This window comes from Bos grunniens, chromosome 15 (assembly GCF_055505025.1).
Source record: "Bos grunniens cultivar Pamir isolate PY7600 chromosome 15, Bosgru_T2T1.0, whole genome shotgun sequence".
Taxonomy (NCBI): domain Eukaryota; kingdom Metazoa; phylum Chordata; class Mammalia; order Artiodactyla; family Bovidae; genus Bos; species Bos grunniens.
This window is the reverse complement of record NC_141179.1, coordinates 77,831,100-77,849,702: the sequence shown is the minus strand read 5'-3', so window position 1 is coordinate 77,849,702 and position 18,603 is coordinate 77,831,100. Positions and strand designations below refer to the sequence as shown.

General features: G+C 49.0%; 1 protein-coding gene across 4 annotated transcripts; it reads left to right on the top strand.

Annotated features, from left to right (window-relative positions):
* Positions 1-4,840: 4,840 nt before the first annotated feature.
* On the top strand, positions 4,841-17,352 carry RAPSN (receptor associated protein of the synapse). 4 transcript variants are annotated; one of them, XM_086341598.1, is made up of 8 exons: positions 4,841-5,242; positions 5,806-6,144; positions 13,604-13,762; positions 14,285-14,383; positions 14,461-14,583; positions 15,143-15,196; positions 16,480-16,679; positions 17,031-17,352. In XM_086341598.1, the coding sequence occupies exons 1-8, from the start codon at positions 5,051-5,053 to the stop codon at positions 17,101-17,103; spliced, it is 1,239 nt and encodes a 412-aa protein (XP_086197724.1). In that variant the 5' UTR covers positions 4,841-5,050; the 3' UTR covers positions 17,104-17,352. The 4 variants fall into 4 exon arrangements, with proteins under 4 accessions (XP_086197724.1, XP_086197723.1, XP_086197722.1 ...); XM_086341597.1 differs by having other exon boundaries at positions 16,829-17,352; XM_086341596.1 differs by having other exon boundaries at positions 4,859-5,242; positions 15,143-15,241.
* Positions 17,353-18,603: the final 1,251 nt, after the last annotated feature.

Here is an 18,603-nt window from a genome sequence, read left to right as displayed (position 1 = left end):
CAGGCAATATGGCCAGAAAGAGATGGTGTCTCCAAATAGGTCACATTCTGAGGTCTGCAGTCAGTATCGCATATGAGCAGGGGTGACTGCTAATGAGCACAGGGCTTCTTTCCAGGGTGATGAAAATCTTCTGGTGTTAGTGCTAGATCAATGCTCAACTTTGTGCATACAGGCGTGCCTCATACATGCTTTCTCCGAAAGGAGCATGACCCTGACCTAACTATGTTCAGAAGTCAGCAAATGGCTCACTCGGGGGCAAAGAAAACTCGGTCAGGTTTTGAGATCATTTGAGTTCCCAGGTACCTGGAAGTCTGTGGTTCCAGATTCCTCTGGGATGCTGAGGCAGAGTGCCCATCTACTTCCTGCCAAAGACTCAAGGCAGACTCGGAGCTGGACTGTATCTCAACCACAAATGGCAGAGAACCTGCTGGCTCTTCAGCACTTTCCCTGTGGGTCCAGCTTCCTTCCCCGCTGTGGGTCCCCAGGACCCACCTGTCCCAAGACAGTACTGTGCCAGTGGCTCCCAGCTCTCCCCCTTTGCCCAGCTTCCTGTGCACCAGGTTCGAGAGCACGTCCCCCAGGACTTCCAGTGGTCCAGCGACTAAGAAACCTCCCACCAGGGCAGGGGACATCAGAGCAACTAAGCCCGTGCACCTAGAGCCCATGCTGTGCAACAAGAGAAGCCACGGCACGGAGAAGCCCGCCCACCGCAGTGAAGAGCAGCCCCCGCTGCGCCACTAGAGAAAGCCCAAGCGCGGCAACCAAGACCCAGCACGGCCCAAAATAAACAACTAATTCATTAAATGGACTTCCTTGGTGGCTCAGACGGTAAAGAATCTGCCTGTAATGTGGGAGACCCAGCTTTGGTCCCTGGGTTGGGAAGATCCCCGCAAGAAGGCAATGGCTACCCGACTCCAGTATTCTTGCTTGGAGAATCCCATGGAAAGAGCAGCCTGGCAGGCTAAAGTCCGGGTCACAAGGATTCTGACATGACTGACCAGTTAAATAAATTGGAAAATTGAATTTAAATTAAAAAAAAAAAAGCACTTCCCCTGGAACAGCCCAATGTCTTTATCTAGTCCCAAGGGCCTATTCCTCTGTCCCCTCGACGTATGACCCTGGGGCATGCCCCGCCCCCCCATGCCCAGACTGTCCCACTCTGGACCTGTTCTGCTTGCAGCAAACAGGAGGCAGTGATCTCTGCCTCTGCTCAGCTTCCCCAGGATTAAGGAGGCATGGCAGGTTAGCTGTAAGCCTGGAGCAGCTACTTTAAATTTCAAAATTAAGCTTTCATTCCTCCCATTCATTCATTTAACATATTTATTGAGTGGCCACTGTATGCCAGGTTTTGCTCTGGAGACAGGTCAGTGAAAAATGAGATAAAGTTCCTGCCCACACATTTGAGAGGGGCAAACAGATACTAAGCCAGTACCCTCATCAATGAATATAAAATTATAGAGATACATCTTGTATCAGAATGGAATTTAATTCTCCATGAGTATCGTAAGCTGGTCCATCCCAACTGGGCCTTAACTGGGCAGAACTTCGAAGTAGGGAGGAGAAAAGGGACCGTGAGGGGCAAAGGCCCTGAGGCAGTCAGATTCCTCACAAGGTGAACACAGAGCTACCTATGGCCCAGCGATTCCACTCCTAGGTATATACTTAAGAGATACGAAAACTTGTCCACATGAAAACTTGTACATGGATGTTTAAAGCATCATTATTCATAATCGGAAAGGGAAACGACCCAAAGGCCATTAACTAATGAATGGATAAGCAAAATGGCATAAATGTACAATGAATACTGAAAGAGAAAGGCGCTCAGCCGTGTCCGACTCTTTGCGACCCCAGGGACTGTACAGTCCATGGGATTCTCCAGGCCAGAATACTGGAGTGGGTAGCCTTTCCCTTCTCCAGGGGATCTTCCCAACCCAGGGATTGAACCCAGGTCTCCCGCATTGCAGGCGGGTTCTTGACCAGCTGAGCCACGAGGGAAGCCCTAGAGTACCATTCAGCCAAAAAAAGGAATGAAGTACGATTCACGCTACAATATTGAAAACATTGTGCTGAAAGAAGCCAGTCACGAGGGGCCGCATGTTGTGCGAGTCCATTTACATGAGATGTCCAGAGCAGACGGGTCCACAGAGAGTAGGTTGTGTTTGCAGGGTGTGTCCGTTTGCTCAGGCTGCCGTTAACACTGGGCACAGATGGGGGTGCTTAAACAACAGAAATGTATTGTCTCAGATCTGGAGGCCGGAAGTCAGAGAGCAGGTGTCAAAAGAGTTAGTTTCACTCCGAGGCCCCTCTCCTTGGCTTGTCAATGGCCCTCTTTCTCCCCCTCTGTGTGTCTATGTCCTAATCTCTTCTTACAACGCTAGTCTTATGGGATCAGGGCCCTCTCTAGTGACCTCGTTTTACCTCTTTAAAGGTGAATTCCTGGCAGCCCCGTGATTAGGACTCTGAGCTCTCACTCCTGAGGGCCCAGGATCAGTCCCTAGTCAGGGAACGAAACTCCCACAAGCCAGGCAGTATGGCCAAAAAGAGATGGTGTCTCCAAATAGGTCACATTCTGAGGTCTGCAGTCAATATCGATATGAGCAGGGGTGACTGCTAATGAGCACAGGGCTTCTTTCCAGGGTGATGAAAATCTTATGGTGTTAGTGGTAGATCAATGCTCGACTTTGTGCATAGAGGCGTGCTTCAGAGATACTGCGGGTCTGGTTCCAGACCACCACAATAAAACGAACATCACCATAAAATGTCACACGAGTACTTTGGTTTCCCATTGCATACAAAAGTTATGTCCGTGCTATATTGTAGTCTATTAAGTGTACAATAGCATTATGCCTACAAAAACAATATTCAGTCCTAAACTGAAAAATACTTTATTGCTGAAAATGCTAACCATCAACATCAAAGATCGCTGATTACAGGACATCCCTGGTGGTCCAGTGGTTAAGACTCCATGCTCCTAACGCAGTGGGCTCAGCTTCAGTCTCCGGTCGGTGAACTAAGATCCCATGTGTCCCACACGCGATATGGCCAAAAGGTTAACAAAACAAAATGAAACAAAAAGATGTTAAGCCAAGAGAACTGATTACACGTCACCATAAGAAACATAATGAAAGAGCTCCAAATACTATCAGATCAGATCAGTCGCTCAGTCGTGTCCGACTCTTTGCGACCCCATGAATTGCAGCACACCAGGCCTCCCTGTGCGTCACCAGCTCCCGGAGTTCACTCAGACTCACGTCCATCGAGTCAGTGATGCCATCCAGCCATCTCATCCACTGTAGTCCCCTTCTCCTCCTGCCCCCAATCCCTCCCAGCATCAGAGTCTTTTCCAATGAGTCAACTCTTCGCATGAGGTGGCCAAAGTACTGGAGTTTCAGCTTTAGCATCATTCCTTCCAAAGAAATCCCAGGGCTGATCTCCTTCAGAATGGACTGGTTGGATCTCCTTGCAGTCCAAGGGACTCTCAAGAGTCTTCTCCAACACCACAGTTCAAAAGCATCAATTCTTTGGCGCTCAGCTTTCTTCACAGTCCAACTCTCACATGCATACATGACCACAGGAAAAACCATAGCCTTGACTAGACGAACTGCCAAATGCAGCATAGAGACACGAAGTGAGCTTATGCTCTTGGAAAAATGGTGCCAATAGACTTGCTCGATGCTGAGTTGCCGCAAACCTCCCGTTTGTCAAAGACAAGCATCTGGGAATTGCAATAAAATGAGGGATGCTCATATGCTAAAAGCCACTGTCCACTCTGAAAGGACAACTTTGCCCTGGGGCGGGAAGGAGCCTGGTTTGCAGATCGGGAAGAGAAAGATGCAGTGAGACGAGCTGGTAATTTTGGCAGAGCCCTCTCGCAACCCCAGGAGCCTTCACGGGTCTGCCCTCTCCCTCTGTAAGACCTTGCCCTTCTCCATGGTGTCTGGCATTCAAGCTCATTATAAGGGACTCTTTCAAACTGGGATTGGAATTGTACATCTTTTATTTGTTTTTGTTTTTTTGAGGTGAAGTAGAAAAGAATAGCTTTATTGCTTTGCCAGGCAAAGAGAGCCACAGTGGACTAAAGCTCAGAACTGTGAGTCCCTGGAACTGGATATTTTTTTAAACCTTCAAAAACCAATTTCTATTCCTCGTGGACAATTTGCCATGGAGCAGACGAATGCTGCTTGAGATAACCTCTTGCTTATGGTCACGTGGTGTTTCCCGTGTGTCAGGCACTGTTCCAAGTCCCAACCAGCTCCTAAAGGGTATGGTTCCAACAGTCCAGTGAAGTGGAAACCATTGCTCTCCTGCCCAAAGGCATGCTGCCCGTAGAACTAATAAACGGCAAAGGCAGCATTCGAAAGTTGGCAGCCTGGTCCAGGGTCCCGCTGTTACCCATCATAGGTGAGGGTTTATTAGCTTATGACAGTTCCATTTTACAGATGAGGGAACTGAGGCCCAGAGAGGTGAGCAACTTGTTGGCTGGGCTGAGCTGTAGGTTAGGACTCATTGGGATGGGGTGGGCCTGTGCGCAGGTATGTGGCTTCAGTTGCCAGTCACTCACAGAAGCAGAGCCCGGGAGGGTGGCTCTGGGGATGGTGATGTGGCGGCAGAGGAGGGCTCAGAGCTGGGCATCCACTCCAGCCTTCCTGCCGCCCATGTGCCCAGCTTTATCCCTGCTTACTCCAACTCTCAGGCTGCAGGGAGAGCCTGCCCTGCCAGGGGGGCTCGGGGCGCCAGGGTCAGAGGTGCTAAAGAGATGCCCGAGGGGGTGCCCGGGGCAGGAGGGGGCGGGCACCTTCCTCCCAGCTTGGGGGCGGGGGCGGTGGGGGCCCGCGTGACCTTGTTGCTGACATTCCTTGGCGGCCACGTGGCCTCAACTGGCAGGGACAGCTGCGCACAGGACCCGGACCGGCTTTGTTCCCGGGGTGGTGCCCGCTCTCTGTTCGGGCCTTGCGCCTGCTCGGGGCTGGGTGGGCAGCGGGCACCAGGGGTGGGAGGGGTGGTCCCATGAGAGCCTAGAGGCGCGGGGCCACCGGGGGTCTCTGGGAGGATGGGGCAGGACCAGACAAAGCAGCAGATCGAGAAGGGGCTCCAGCTGTACCAGTCTAACCAGACGGAGAAGGCGCTGCAGTTGTGGATGAAGGTCCTGGAGAAGAGCTCAGACCTCGTGGGGCGCTTCCGTGTGCTCGGCTGCCTCGTCACGGCCCACTCAGAGATGGGCCGCTACAAGGAGATGCTCAAGGTGGGAGCGCGGCCAGGCTGGGCAGGTGGGGCCCAGCGGGGTTCTCCCAGGCTTCCCGGCCCCCTCCCGCCTCCTCAGACTCACCCGTATCCCCCAGGCTGGCGGTCAGGGCCTGAGGCTCTGAATCCTCCGCATCTCAGGCCCTGGCTCTTGGATGCTCTGTCTTGGCTTTGGATTTGGGCCCGTGGCCTTGAACTTTGGTGTCTGAGGTTCTCAGCCTTGCAGTGTGAGGCACTCAAGGCCAGGTCTCAGAGTCGAGGTTCCAGTCCTCTCCTGTGGGGTTCTGAGTCTAAGCCTGGGGAGGGGGGCACTGGCTCCAGGTTCGAGGCTGGGGGCCTGGGCAGGTGGTGGAGACTGCAGACCAGTTTCGGGATGAAGTTGAAAGCGGGGGGTCTGGATTTGGGAGGTGAAGGCTCCCGGGTTGCAGCTTCCAGTCTGGCTGGGGAGCCCAGCGCATATCTGAGGCTAGGGGTGGGCGCTCCGGGTCTGAGGCTCTGGGCTGGGGGGTGGGGGGCTTGGAAGGGCGGAGACTGAACGCCCCGGCCCACCCCCGCGCTGGGCAGTTCGCTGTGGTCCAGATCGACACCGCCCGGGAGCTGGAGGACGCCAACTTCCTCCTGGAGAGCTACCTGAACCTGGCGCGCAGCAACGAGAAGCTGTGTGAGTTCCACAAGACCATCTCCTACTGCAAGACCTGCCTTGGCCTGCCCGGCACCAGGGCGGCCGCCCAGCTTGGAGGCCAGGTCAGCCTGAGCATGGGCAACGCCTTCCTGGGCCTCAGTCTCTTCCAGAAGGCCCTGGAGAGCTTCGAGAAGGCCCTGCGCTATGCCCACAACAACGACGACGCCATGCTCGAGTGCCGCGTCTGCTGCAGCCTGGGCAGCTTCTATGCTCAGGTCAAGGTGCGCCCCGGGGCCCCCGGGGGAGGGTGGTGGAGGTCCCAGGTCCCGGAGAGCCTCCGAGGAGCCGTGCTCCCTGTTGCATCACTGGGTTCAGTCCTCCCATATCAGTAGGGACGAGGCAGATGGGAGTCTGAAAAGAGAAAGACTTGGCCGGGAGGAACAGACACGGCCGGGCTTCCCAGATGGCACTAGTGGTAAAGACCCACCTGTCAATGCAGGAGACATAAGAGATGCAGGTTCGATCCCTGGGTCAGGAAGATTCCCCTGGAGGAGGGAATGGCAACCCACTCCAGTCTTCTTGCCTGGAGAATCCCATGGACAGAGGAGGCTGATGAGCCACAGTCCACTGGGTCGCAGAGTCAGACGCAAGTGAGGTGACCTAGCGTGCAGAGATGTGGCCAGGCATGGCAGAGTCAAAATTCAAGCTTCAGTCTGCCTGACTTCCTGGGGGAGTGGGAAGCTCCTATGTGAGGACAGGCCTTAAACCTGTACTTTGCTGTGTTTGCTGTGTGATCTTAGGCAAGTCACTTCTCTCCAAGCCTATGAAATGAGGGCGAATGGAACCCGCCTTATAACACGGTCGTAAGGATTCATTCATCAAACATGTACTGAGCATCTATTGTACCCCAGGCACTGTTGGTCAGGATACAGCAGTGAAAATAACAGCCAAGTGCCTGGGCTCACGAAGCTTGCTTTCTAGCTGGGGGAGGAAGGTGAATAAATATAATCAGCAAAGCCAAGTATACAGCATGGTGGAAAGTGCTTAGGAAAAAGGGGAGCAGGGAAAGGGGGTTGGAAGGGCTGAGGAGGGGGTGTTGCAAGTTCAAACAGGGTGGTAGGGGTGGGTGATGTCTGATGACTTGGGGAAGAGAGGGTGAGCCATGCAGAAATCTGGTGAAAGGATGAAAAAGGGAACGGCGGAAGCACAGCTCTGCTTTTGGGGGAGCTAACCTGGAGTATTCCAGGAAGGGTGGGGGCCAGCGTGGCTGTCGCAGGTATGTGAGAGGTGGGAGGTGGTGGGATCCGGGGGCTTAGGGGAAAGGGACATAGAAGGGAGAAGAAACTGATGGAGCCAATGACCTCAGGCTTCTGGCCCTGAGCCTTTGCTCTCCATCCTGCAGACATCCAGGCTGCGCTCGGCCCTTGGGGCATGTCAGCCCCTGGCACATAATAATGCCTAATAAACCTTGCGAAAGTCAAAGTGTGAAAGTGTGGGTCGCTCAGTCATGTCTGACTCTTTGAGACCCCATGGACTGTAGCCCACCAGGCTCCTCTGTCCATGGAATTCTCCAGGCAAGAATACAGGAATGGGTTGCCATTCTCTTCTCCAGGGGATCTTCCCAACCCAGGGTTCGAACCCACATCTCTTAAGTTTTCTGCATGGGTAGGTGGGTTCTTTACCACTAGCCCCACCTGGGAAAGCAGTTGGGTGTGAGGAAATGAGAGTCATCCATGGATTGATGGATCATCCTTCATTTGAGGATTTTGTTTGCAGCAATAAGACATCTGGGGAAGCCATTCTGTGAGATCAAATAGGATTGGAGAGAGATAGGGGTGTTTCAAAACCTTTTTTTATTATGAAGAAAATTAACCATACAGGAATGCATAGAGGATGATATAATGAATCACCATATACCGGCTACTTATATTTAACAATTATTAACATTTTGCCATGTTTGACTTAACATATTTTTCACTGAAGTCTTATGATATAAAATTATATCACATTATATCCCATACATTATGGGACTTCCTTGGTGGTTCAGTGGCTAAGACTCTACGCTCCCAGTGCAGGGAGCTGGGGTTCAATCCCTGGTCAGGGAACTGGATCCCGTATGCCGCAAGTAAAGACCTGGAGCAGCCAGATAAATAGGTTTTTAAAAAAATTATAGACATCACGAAATTTTACCGCAAAGTAGTTCAGTAAGCATTTCTGAGAATAAGGAGACTATTTTCTGATATAAGGACACTTTATTATATAATCACAATACTATTCTCACACACACCATGGTGAACAATGATCTCTTAAATTTCTCTGTTTATCCTGAAAATACACCTTAATGCTCAGCTTGTTTGAACTGGAACACAAGCAAGAACCACACACTGCAGTGATTATTATGTCACTTTCAATAGAAAGTTAATACACTACTCTTTATTCTCCATGATTTACTGAAGAAGCCAAATTAATTTATATTCCATCTCATTGTCTCATTGCTTCCTCAAGGAGTCACATAAGCTGTTTCTTTGTCTCCATTACTCTCTATGAACGAGAATTTTAAAAATGACTTGGTAAGATCTAGGTCACGCATTTTTAAATTTTTTTTTTTTTTAATGTGGAGCCTTTATTGAATTCGTTACAATATTGTCTATGTTTTGGTTTTTTGGCCACAAAGCACATGGGATCTTAGCTGCCCGACCAAGGGTTGAAGCTGCACCCCCTGCGTCGGAAGGGGACGTCTTAACCGCCGGATCACCAGGGAAGTCCCGTAGGTCGTTCATTTCTGGTGAGAACCTGCACAAGCAGGTCTGCGTGCTTCATGAGACACCATATTGACGTCCGAGCAAGTAACCGCCCGATCCCATTGCTTTCAGCTTTGCCTTCTTCCTTGCAGGACCAGCAGCTTACTTTGTGGGGTGACACTTGGTGAATATTCAGCTCAGCAGCAGTGTTCTCCATAATGGTTTGAGCATTTTTTGGCGTCTGTTGCCTGAATCAGTTCTGTCAACTCTCACGAAACGGTGACTTCCACGTTCTATGATGCCTTCTGCAATTGTTAGCTGGGATTTTCCTATAAATTAATTAAAGCTAGCTGATTGCTCTGAAAAGCAGTTCCTAAAGGAAAGGTAGATAAATCCTTTGTCCCTCTCCTTTAATTGCCATGTTTCAGGATAACGAGCTGATGTGATAGTTGACTCCAACAATCACACTAGTTTTGCTTCCTCTTTTTGGTATTTCATCATGAAATCTTGGAGTTAAAAAAATACTCAGTAGTCTTCAGTCATTTGCAATCATTGTTCCTTTTGATACTCACGTTATCTTAATTTTAGTCAGGGGAATTCTCTTCAGCATGACCCCTATGTCCTTTTGACGAGACTTCCTTTAGTTCTTTGAAAGAAAGCATTCTTGTTTTCTGGCACAATAGCCTGTCCCATGGTATTGTGTAGAATCGGCCCTTGGTATTCTCAGGGGATTTGTTTCAGGATCCCCAAGGACACCAAAATCCAGGAATGCTCAAGCCTCTATATAATATGGTGTAGTATTTTCATAGAACCTACATATATGGCTGCAGTGGGTCTTAGCTGTGGCACATGGGATCTAGTTCCCTGCCTAGGGATCAGACCCGGACACCCTGCGTTGGGAGCCTAGAATCTTACCCACTGGCCCACCAGGGAAGTCCCCCCTCCTATATTCTTTAAATCATCTCTTGTTGTTGTTTTAGTCGCTAAGTCGACAGGCCCACGGACTGCAGCCTGCCAGGCTCCTCTGTCCATGGGATTCTCCAGGCAAGAAGACTGGAGTGGATTGCCATTTCCTTCTCCAGGGGATCTTTCCCACCCAGGGACTGAAACTGCATCATTGGTAGGCGGATTCTTTTAGACTGAGACACCGAGGAAGCCCAGATTATTTTTAAAACCTAATACACTGTAAGTGCTAGGTTCATAGTCAGGTGCCTGGCAACTTCAAGCTTTGCTTTTTTGGAACTTTCTGGATTTTTTTCCCCTAATATTTTCAAGCTTTGATTGGATGTGGAACCCTTGGGTACTGAGGGCCCACTATATTTCCTGCTCCAGACTGGTAAAGCCTGGATGTGGGCTCTCAGGATGCTCATTGCCACTGGCTTGTTATTGCTACTAAATCTCCTCGGTTTCGAGGACAACTGGACTTCATACTGAAATCTTCAACTCAAGCTTAATGTTTCAGGATTTTCTTTATTTCATACTTGATTCTTTTTTTCTCTTAGGCTGAAAATCTTGGTTTCTAAAAACATAATTAAATATTTACTTTATCTTACAAAGTACACAAAATAATTTCAAAACACAATATACCACTATTGCTGAAAAAAAAAAAAGACAAATGAAGTTTAAGACTTCTCTGCTGTTCTTTTGTCTTTATAATATATCCCACTATGGTTGAACTGTTCAAGTGTATGTTAAGGTCATTTGAAGTAACACTTGTTCTGTATGGTTCTATTAATAAGAGGTTATATAATATATTATGGCAATTATGAAACCATCATAATATATTATAATATACCTTAATTAATATTTTAATTAATTATAATTATATTATAATTTTAAGTTATATTTAAATTATATGTAATAATTATCTAATAATTATTATATTGTAATATAATTATATAATAATGTGTAGAATATATATAATATATAATATAAATATTTGTAAATATAAATATATATATAAATCTAAATAATTATACAGATATATATAATATATGATACAATTAATACATAATATATATATAATACGGAGAAGGCAATGGCACCCCACTCGAGTACTCTTGCCTGGAAAATCCCATGGACGGAAGAGCCTGGTAGGCTGCAATCCATGGGCTCGCTAAGAGTCAGACACGATTGAGCGACTTCCCTTTCACTTTTCACTTTCACGCATTGGAGAAGGAAATGGCAACCCACTCCAGTGTTCTTGCCTGGAGAATCCCAGGGACAAGGGGAGCCTGGTGGGCTGCCATCTATGGGGTCGCACAGAGTTGGACACAACTGAAGCGACTTACCAGCAGCAGCAGCATATATATAATATAATATATAATACTTAATATAATTATATTATAATTCTTATAATATATTATTATAATATAACATGTAATATATAATTATTATAATATAATATATGATATATTATATGATTATATTATATATGACAATTATAATTATATATTATATTATAATTATATTATAAAATATATATAATTATGTTATATATTATAATTATAATGTATAAAATTATATTTATATAATTTTATATTTAATTATATATTATATTTATAATCATATTACAATATTATATATAATGTTTATATTATATTATAATTATATTGTATATTCTATTTATAATTATATTTATATAATCATATATTGTATTCTTATATTTATATTATAATTATAATTATATTATATATTATGATAATTATATTATTCAGTTCAGTTTAGTTGCTCAGTCATGTCCGACTCTTTGCTACTCAATGAATTGCAGCATGCCAGGCCTCCCTGTCCATCACCAACTCCTGGAGTTCACTCAAACTCATGTCCATCGAGTCGGTGATGCCATCCAGCCATCTCATCCTCTGTCGTCCCCTTCCCCTCCTGCCCCCCAATCCCTCCCAGCATCAGAGTTTTTTCCAATGAGTCAACTCTTCGCATGAGGTGGCCAAAGTATTGGAGTTTCAGCTTTAGCATCAGTCCTTCCAATGAACACGTAGGACTGATTTCCTTTAGAATGGACTGGTTGGATCTCCTTGCAGTCCAAGGGACTCTCAAGAGTTCTCCAACACCACAGTTGAAAAACATCAATTCTTCGGCGCTCAGCTTTCTTCACAGTCCTACTCTCACATCCATACTATATTATTATAAGAGTAATATATTATATTTATATTATAGTTATATAATATTATATTTATATTATAATCATGGCATATTTAATTATATATTATGGTTATATTATAATTACAATCATATTATAATTAAATTATATTTATATTATAACATAATATAACTATATTACACTGTATTTATAATATATCTATAGTTATTATAATTATATTAAATTATATTATATACATTATAATTGTTATATATACAATACAATGTAATATAATATGATATAATATATACTATAAAATATAATATATATTATATTATATATTAACATATATATAATTATATAAACATTATATAAATATAATATATTTAATATAATAAACATACATTATATAAATATATGTTAATATATAATATATTATATAATTATATATAATACATTAATACATTATATTATTATGATTATATAATACTATAATATAATATAATTATATATTATAATTAAAATTATATATTATCTATTATTATCTATTATATATAATTATATATTATATAATTAAATATATAATATATAATTATATATTATAATTATTATATGATTAATTATATATTAATTATACTTAAAATTAATTGTAATTTTATAATAATATACACTTAAGGTTATTTGTTTCCATTTTTTAAAAATATTTATTCATTTATTTGGCTGCACCAGGTCTTAGTTGCAGCACGTGGGATCTAGTTCCCTGACCAGGGATCGAACCTGGGCCCCCTGCATTGGGAGCTGAGTTAACCACTGGACCAGCAGGGAAGTCCCTTGTTTCCATTTTCCAATCTTAGGTTTTTTTAAATTAAATTTCCTATTTTTAAGTCTGTAAAACATTTACATGGCTTCGAATTAAAAAGTACATAGTACATACTAAGTTTATTAGAAACAGGTTTATATTGGGGTTACCGAGAGTTTTCTTTGGGTCATATTAGCTTGTTCGATATCAAATAAAAATTCAAGTAGGTTTTCTACAAAAAAGAAGAGAGAATCGGGGTTGTAGTTGAATGGGACGTGAAGTCAAAGGTGGTTGTTTGATTTTAATTTTTGTTTTTCACGTGAGGTAAGAAATGCCAGGTTGTGTTTTTATGGTGATGGGATGACTCAGTAGAGAGACTGGGGAGGGGTTCCAGAGCCCGCCTGGAGGGGGTTTATTTAATTTGACGGAGCAGGGAGGAGCAGGAGTGAGGCTGTGTGGAGTCAGGGCCGGTGGGTTTGACCGAGAAGGCAAGTGAGGGAGCGCGTCTCCGATTTCCTTCTGTTTCCTAACGGAGTGTATGGTGAGGTCATGTGCTCATAACTGGCAGGTTGAGAAGACATTTAGAAGTCTGAGGAGAAGGAAAGGGGGAGAGGATGATTTCTTTGCCTCAGTCAGTCTGTCCTATGTTCTCGGAGCTGACTCTGCTGGCAATCCTCATCCAGCCTTCAGTGATGACAGGCCGCCAGGAGGCAAACTCCAGCGGGGGGTCAGGGTGGGCTCTGACAGCCCCACCACCACCCTTCTGTGCATCTCTGAAGGCCAGGGGCCCAACCGGGACTGGCTGAGAGAAGCCAGTTGCCTTTCTTGCTTCTGATTCTCATTCATTCATTCAGCAAATACTTTCTGAGCCAGGAACTGTGCTAGGCTCTTGGCAAACGTCGGCAAACCAGATGAAAACCCTTACGTTCATGAGCCCACCCCTTTGCAGGGCTGTTCCCTCTGCGTGAATCACGGTTTTCCTGGACACCAGAATAAGTGAATGAATGAATGAACGAGCATGCGGTGGAGCGCTCCACTTAGGGGCAGCTCCCGCCACTCAGCATGCGCACTCCCATCCCGGCCCCTCCCTTTGTCCCCTGCAGGACTACGAGAAAGCCCTGTTCTTCCCCTGCAAGGCTGCAGAGCTCGTCAACGACTATGGCAAAGGCTGGAGCCTCAAGTACCGGGCCATGAGCCAGTATCACATGGCTGTAGCGTACCGCCTGCTGGGCCACCTGGGCAGCGCCATGGAGTGCTGTGAGGTGGGCGCAGCGCGGGCGGGTGGGCGGAGCACGGCGGTGTGGGCGGGGCCCGGGCCCGGGGCTTCCTCCTGCCTACCCAGTCCGCTGAGGCCCCCCAGTCTGGTTCCTGCCCCCCTCTCTATCGCTGAGCCCCTGGAGGATGTGCTTGCTCCCCTTACCCCATCTGCCCCAAATCTCATTCCCTTATAGTCTGTTCTCAGCGGAGGGGGCTTTCCTTTGTCCCCCGGCCCAATACCCACTCTGTGGGACCCTTTTAAGTTGGAAGCGAGCCAGTCTGGAGTTCCACCGACCTAGGTAGGAATCCCAGCTTTGCCACTTAATAACCTGGTGACCTCGGTCAAGCCACTTCCGCTCTCAGAGCCTCAGTCTCCAGGGCTGTCAATCCTCAGGGGTTCTGTACACGGGGACTCAGCACCAGGAAAGGGGTACCGGGCTCCGAGGGTGTCTGAGGGGCCCACGGGGTGAGGATGCCTCTAGGGTGGGGGGCAGACGCGCAGGCCTGAGGGTCCGGCTCCGTCACAGGAGTCTATGAAGATCGCGCTGCAGCACGGGGACCGTCCGCTGCAGGCTCTCTGCCTGCTCTGCTTTGCTGACATCCACCGGAGCCGTGGGGACCTGCAGGTGAGGTCACCGGGACGCAGGGGGCGGCGGTGCGGGCCAGGCCGGGCCTGATCCCAACCCCCAACCCGGCTGCGCAGACAGCCTTCCCCAGGTACGACTCCGCCATGAGCATCATGACCGAGATCGGGAACCGCCTGGGGCAGGTGCAGGTGTTGCTGGGCGTGGCCAAGTGCTGGGTGGCCAGGAAGGCGCTGGACAAGGTGAGGGGGATCCCTGTCCTGCGGCCAGCTCTCCCCAGCGCTCCCACAGGTCAGCCAAGGGTGTGTGGGTCTGCTTCCCGACTGGGCTCTTTCAGACCCTTTGTCCAGTATCAGCCTCACCCCACATCTGTGAGGCCAGGGCATCCCAGGTCACTTTCCAGGCTCAGAGCAGGGTGTGACTTGCCAATCACCCAGCTCGTAAAGGGCCAGACCTGGCATTGGAACTCAGACGCTTGAACTACCTCCTATGATTTCACATGGAGTAGGAAACCCAGGGCAGTATTCTTGCCTGGAAAATTTCACAGGCAGAGGAATCTGGCAGGCAACAATGGGTTGCAAAGGGTCGGACACGACTGAGTGACAGAGCCCGATTTCATAACCCCCTGTGAGATAGGAGTGTTCTTCCCATTCTGTATCCAAGTAAACTGAGGCAGCTCAGGCCAGTGTACCCCAGTCTCTTTCTCTTCCCAGCCCCGTCCCTCCCTGCCCTTCCTTCCCTACAAGGCAAGGTCTCTGTCCGACAGCCCTGCCTGCAGCCCTGCCCTATCTCCCCTTCCAGGCCCTGGATGCCATTGAGAGAGCCCAGGACCTGGCCGAGGAGGTGGGGAACAAGGTCAGACCTGATTCCGTCTGCTGGGTCTGGAGTCAAGAGCCCAAGGTGGGATCTAGGGTGGATGGGGAGACCCCCCCACCAGCCTGCTCGTGCCCTGAGTCCTTCCTGATCTCCAGGAGATGCCCCTAGTCACTCCCTGACCCTGGCTGTTTCTCCTCCACTCAGAGAGCACTTGGGGGGGCGGGCAGGTGAGAGTTCTGTAGCTCAGGGGACATCAGAATTCCTCAGCGGTTTCTTTCTTTCTTTTTGGAAAGTTTCTTTCTTTCTGGCTGCGCTGGGTCTTCACTGCTGCTTGGGCTTTCTCTGGTTGCGGTGCACAGGCCTCTCCCTGCCCAGGTGGCTTCCCTTGTGGAGCACAGGCCCCAGGGCACCTGGGCTTCAGAAGCTGTGGCCTCCCGGGCTCTGGAGCACGTGCTCAGTACGAGTGGCGCACAGGCTTAGTTGCTCCGTGGCACGTGGGATGTTCCTGGATCAGGGATCGAACCTGCGCCCCCTGCATAGGCAAGCCAGTTCTTCACCACTGCGCCATCAGGGAAGCCCCCTGTCAGAGGTTTCTTGATGGTCATTAAGACTCTGCCACTGATAGGGAGGTGGGCACCCCAGGGCTCTTCTAGCTGTGGGTTCCAGGACTCACTGGCTTCCTGCAAGGTGGGTACAGCGAGCCGCCTTTTACAGATGAGGAAAGTGAGGCTCAGAGAGGTGTTCAAGGTCCCACACCTGGTAACTGACCTGTGTTAACTCCACAGCCTGTGTTCTTCCCACAGTCTATGCAACCTCTTCAAATTTCATCATCCTATCCAAACCTTTTGAAAATAGCCTCAGAGTCTTCTAGAAGATGCGCCTTTCTCAGAGATCAGGGCACAGTCCTGTCAAAATGCCAAATACACCTGCCTTGGCTGGACAACAGCTGCTCTGGCTTACCCAAATATCATCAGAAATGTCGATGAGCTGCTGTGGGTATGCAATGAACAGAAACAGGAAAGCAAATTAACGAGTAGGGCATCGAGGCAGCAGATCCGGTCAATAAAAATCCTTCAAAAACATGAGGTCCCCAGTTGCTTCTAGGAGTAAGGATCACTGATTTCGCCAACCCCCTCATTCTGCATGAAGGGAAGCTAAGGCCCGGAGAGGGCCAGATGTTTTTCCTAGGGCCCTCAGCAAGGCAGGAGCGCGGCAGGACAGGGCCCCCGTGTACTGAGCAGCCTGTGGCCCCGGGCGGACAGATGGCGTCTGGGGGCCGCTGCTTACCGGCACTGACCTGGTCTCGTCCGCCCCCACTGCAGCTGGGCCAGCTGAAGCTGCACTGCCTGAGCGAGGGCATCTACCGCAGCAAAGGGCTGCAGCGGGAGCTGCGCGCCCACGTCGTGCGCTTCCACGAGTGCGTGGAGGAGGCCGAGCTCTACTGCGGCCTGTGCGGCGAGTCCATCGGCGAGAAGAACAGCCGTCTGCAGGCCCTGCCCTGCTCCCACATCTTCCACCTCAGGTGAGCGCCCTGCCGTTGGGCCCTGGGGGCTCCCTGGGGCCTAATCACACTTAGGCGGTGCTTTTGGGGCCTCCTGGGTGCCTGTTCTAAGAGTTTTCTGTCTAATCACTCATCAAACCCTCCCGGCGGCCCTGTTTTTCTCCCCAAAGAGACCACAGAGAGAGAACTCTCGAAGGTTATGGGGGAGCGGTGACCAGGGCCACAGGTGCCTCCGCCACCCACGCCTGACCCCTGGCCCAGGCTCTGGCCTGCAGGGCTGCCTGCCGCGGGGAGGGGAAGAGGGAGCCGGTCCAGGGTGGGCAGCCAGGCCGGCCAAGCCGACAGTGCCCTTTGCACCAACCCCCCCGCAAGGTGCCTGCAGAACAACGGGACACGAAGCTGCCCCAACTGCCGCCGCTCGTCCATGAAGCCTGGCTTCGTGTGACCCAGCAGGTCGTGGACTTCACCTCACCTCCCCTGCTCCTTCTCTGCCATCACGCTGGAGGGCCCCGAGCAGCTGAGCCCCCCGCCATGCCTGTTTACTCCTGGGGCAGGGGCCGGCGCGGGGGGCGCCTCCTGCGGCCTCAGTCAGGGCCCAGGGCCTGCCCACCGCAGCTCCGCCAGGCCCAGCTGCCCTCCCCCCTGCCTCTCTGGACTTTGCTCTTTCTAGAAAAATAAAACCGTTTGTACCTCATCCTGGTGATTCGGACTTTCCCTGCCCACGGTCTGCCCAAGGGTGGGGGAGAGCAGCCGGCTTCCTCAGACACCCCTGTCTCTCTGCACACATGGACGAGCGCCTCCACCACCCTCCCGGCTCCTCGGGCTGCAGTGGGAGCTGGAGGCAAGATCCTGCTGGAGAGCAGCACCTTTAAGTGCTGACACGCAGGGGTGGGCAGGAGGATGCAGTACAGAGCACACACAGCACACCAGCCACATAGAAAGTCTGTCAGAGGACTCCCCTGGTGGTCCAGTGGATAAGAATCTGCCTGCCAATGCAGGGGACACGGGTTCGCTTCCTGGTCCAGGGAGATTCCACATGCCACATGCCACAGGGCGACTAGGTCGCTTCATCAAAACTGCTGAGCCTGCGCTCTACAAGAGAGTACAGGAGAGGAGCCCCAGTCTCTGCAACTAGAGAAAGCCCTCATACAGCAATGAAGACCCGGGGCAGCCAATAAATAAACAGAATAAATGTTATTTATTTTTAATTGAAGGATAATTGCTTTACAATATTGTGTTGGTTTCTGCCATACATCAACACGAATCAGCCATAGGTATACATAAGTCCCCTCTCTAAAAAAAAAAGACTGTTCTAGTCAGCTCAGGCTGCCATAACACAATACCACACACCAGGTGGGTAAAATAATCAAAATGTATTTCCTCGCAGTTTTGGAGATTGGAAGTGCAAAATCAAGGTGCCCGCAGGGTTGGTCCCTGGTGAGGCCCCTCTTCCTGGCTTGCAGACAGCCCTTTCTCAGTGTCCTTGCATGGCGTTTTCTCTGTGCTTATATGTAGAGAGGAGAGAGCAAGATCTCCCTCTCTTTAATCCCATCATGAGGGTCCCACTCTCATGATCTAATCGAACCCTAAAGAAAGTGAAGTCGCTCAGTCGTGCCCGACTCTTTGTGACCCCATGGATAGTAGCCTGCACCAAGCTCCTCCGTCCATGGGATTTTCAAGGCAAGAGTACTGGAGTGGGTTGCCATTTCTTTCTCCAGGGAATCTTCCCAACCCAGGGATCGAACCCAGGTCTCTCACATTGTAGACAGACGCTTTACCGTCTGAGCCACCATACGTCCCATCTCCAAATACGTCACATTGAGGGTTAGAGCTTCAACGTTATGAATTTGGAGGCAGGGATACAAAATTCAGTGCATAGTAATGATTAATTAAACAAAAATCCATACTGATGTTAATAAATGAACAAATTAAAATCTTAATAAAA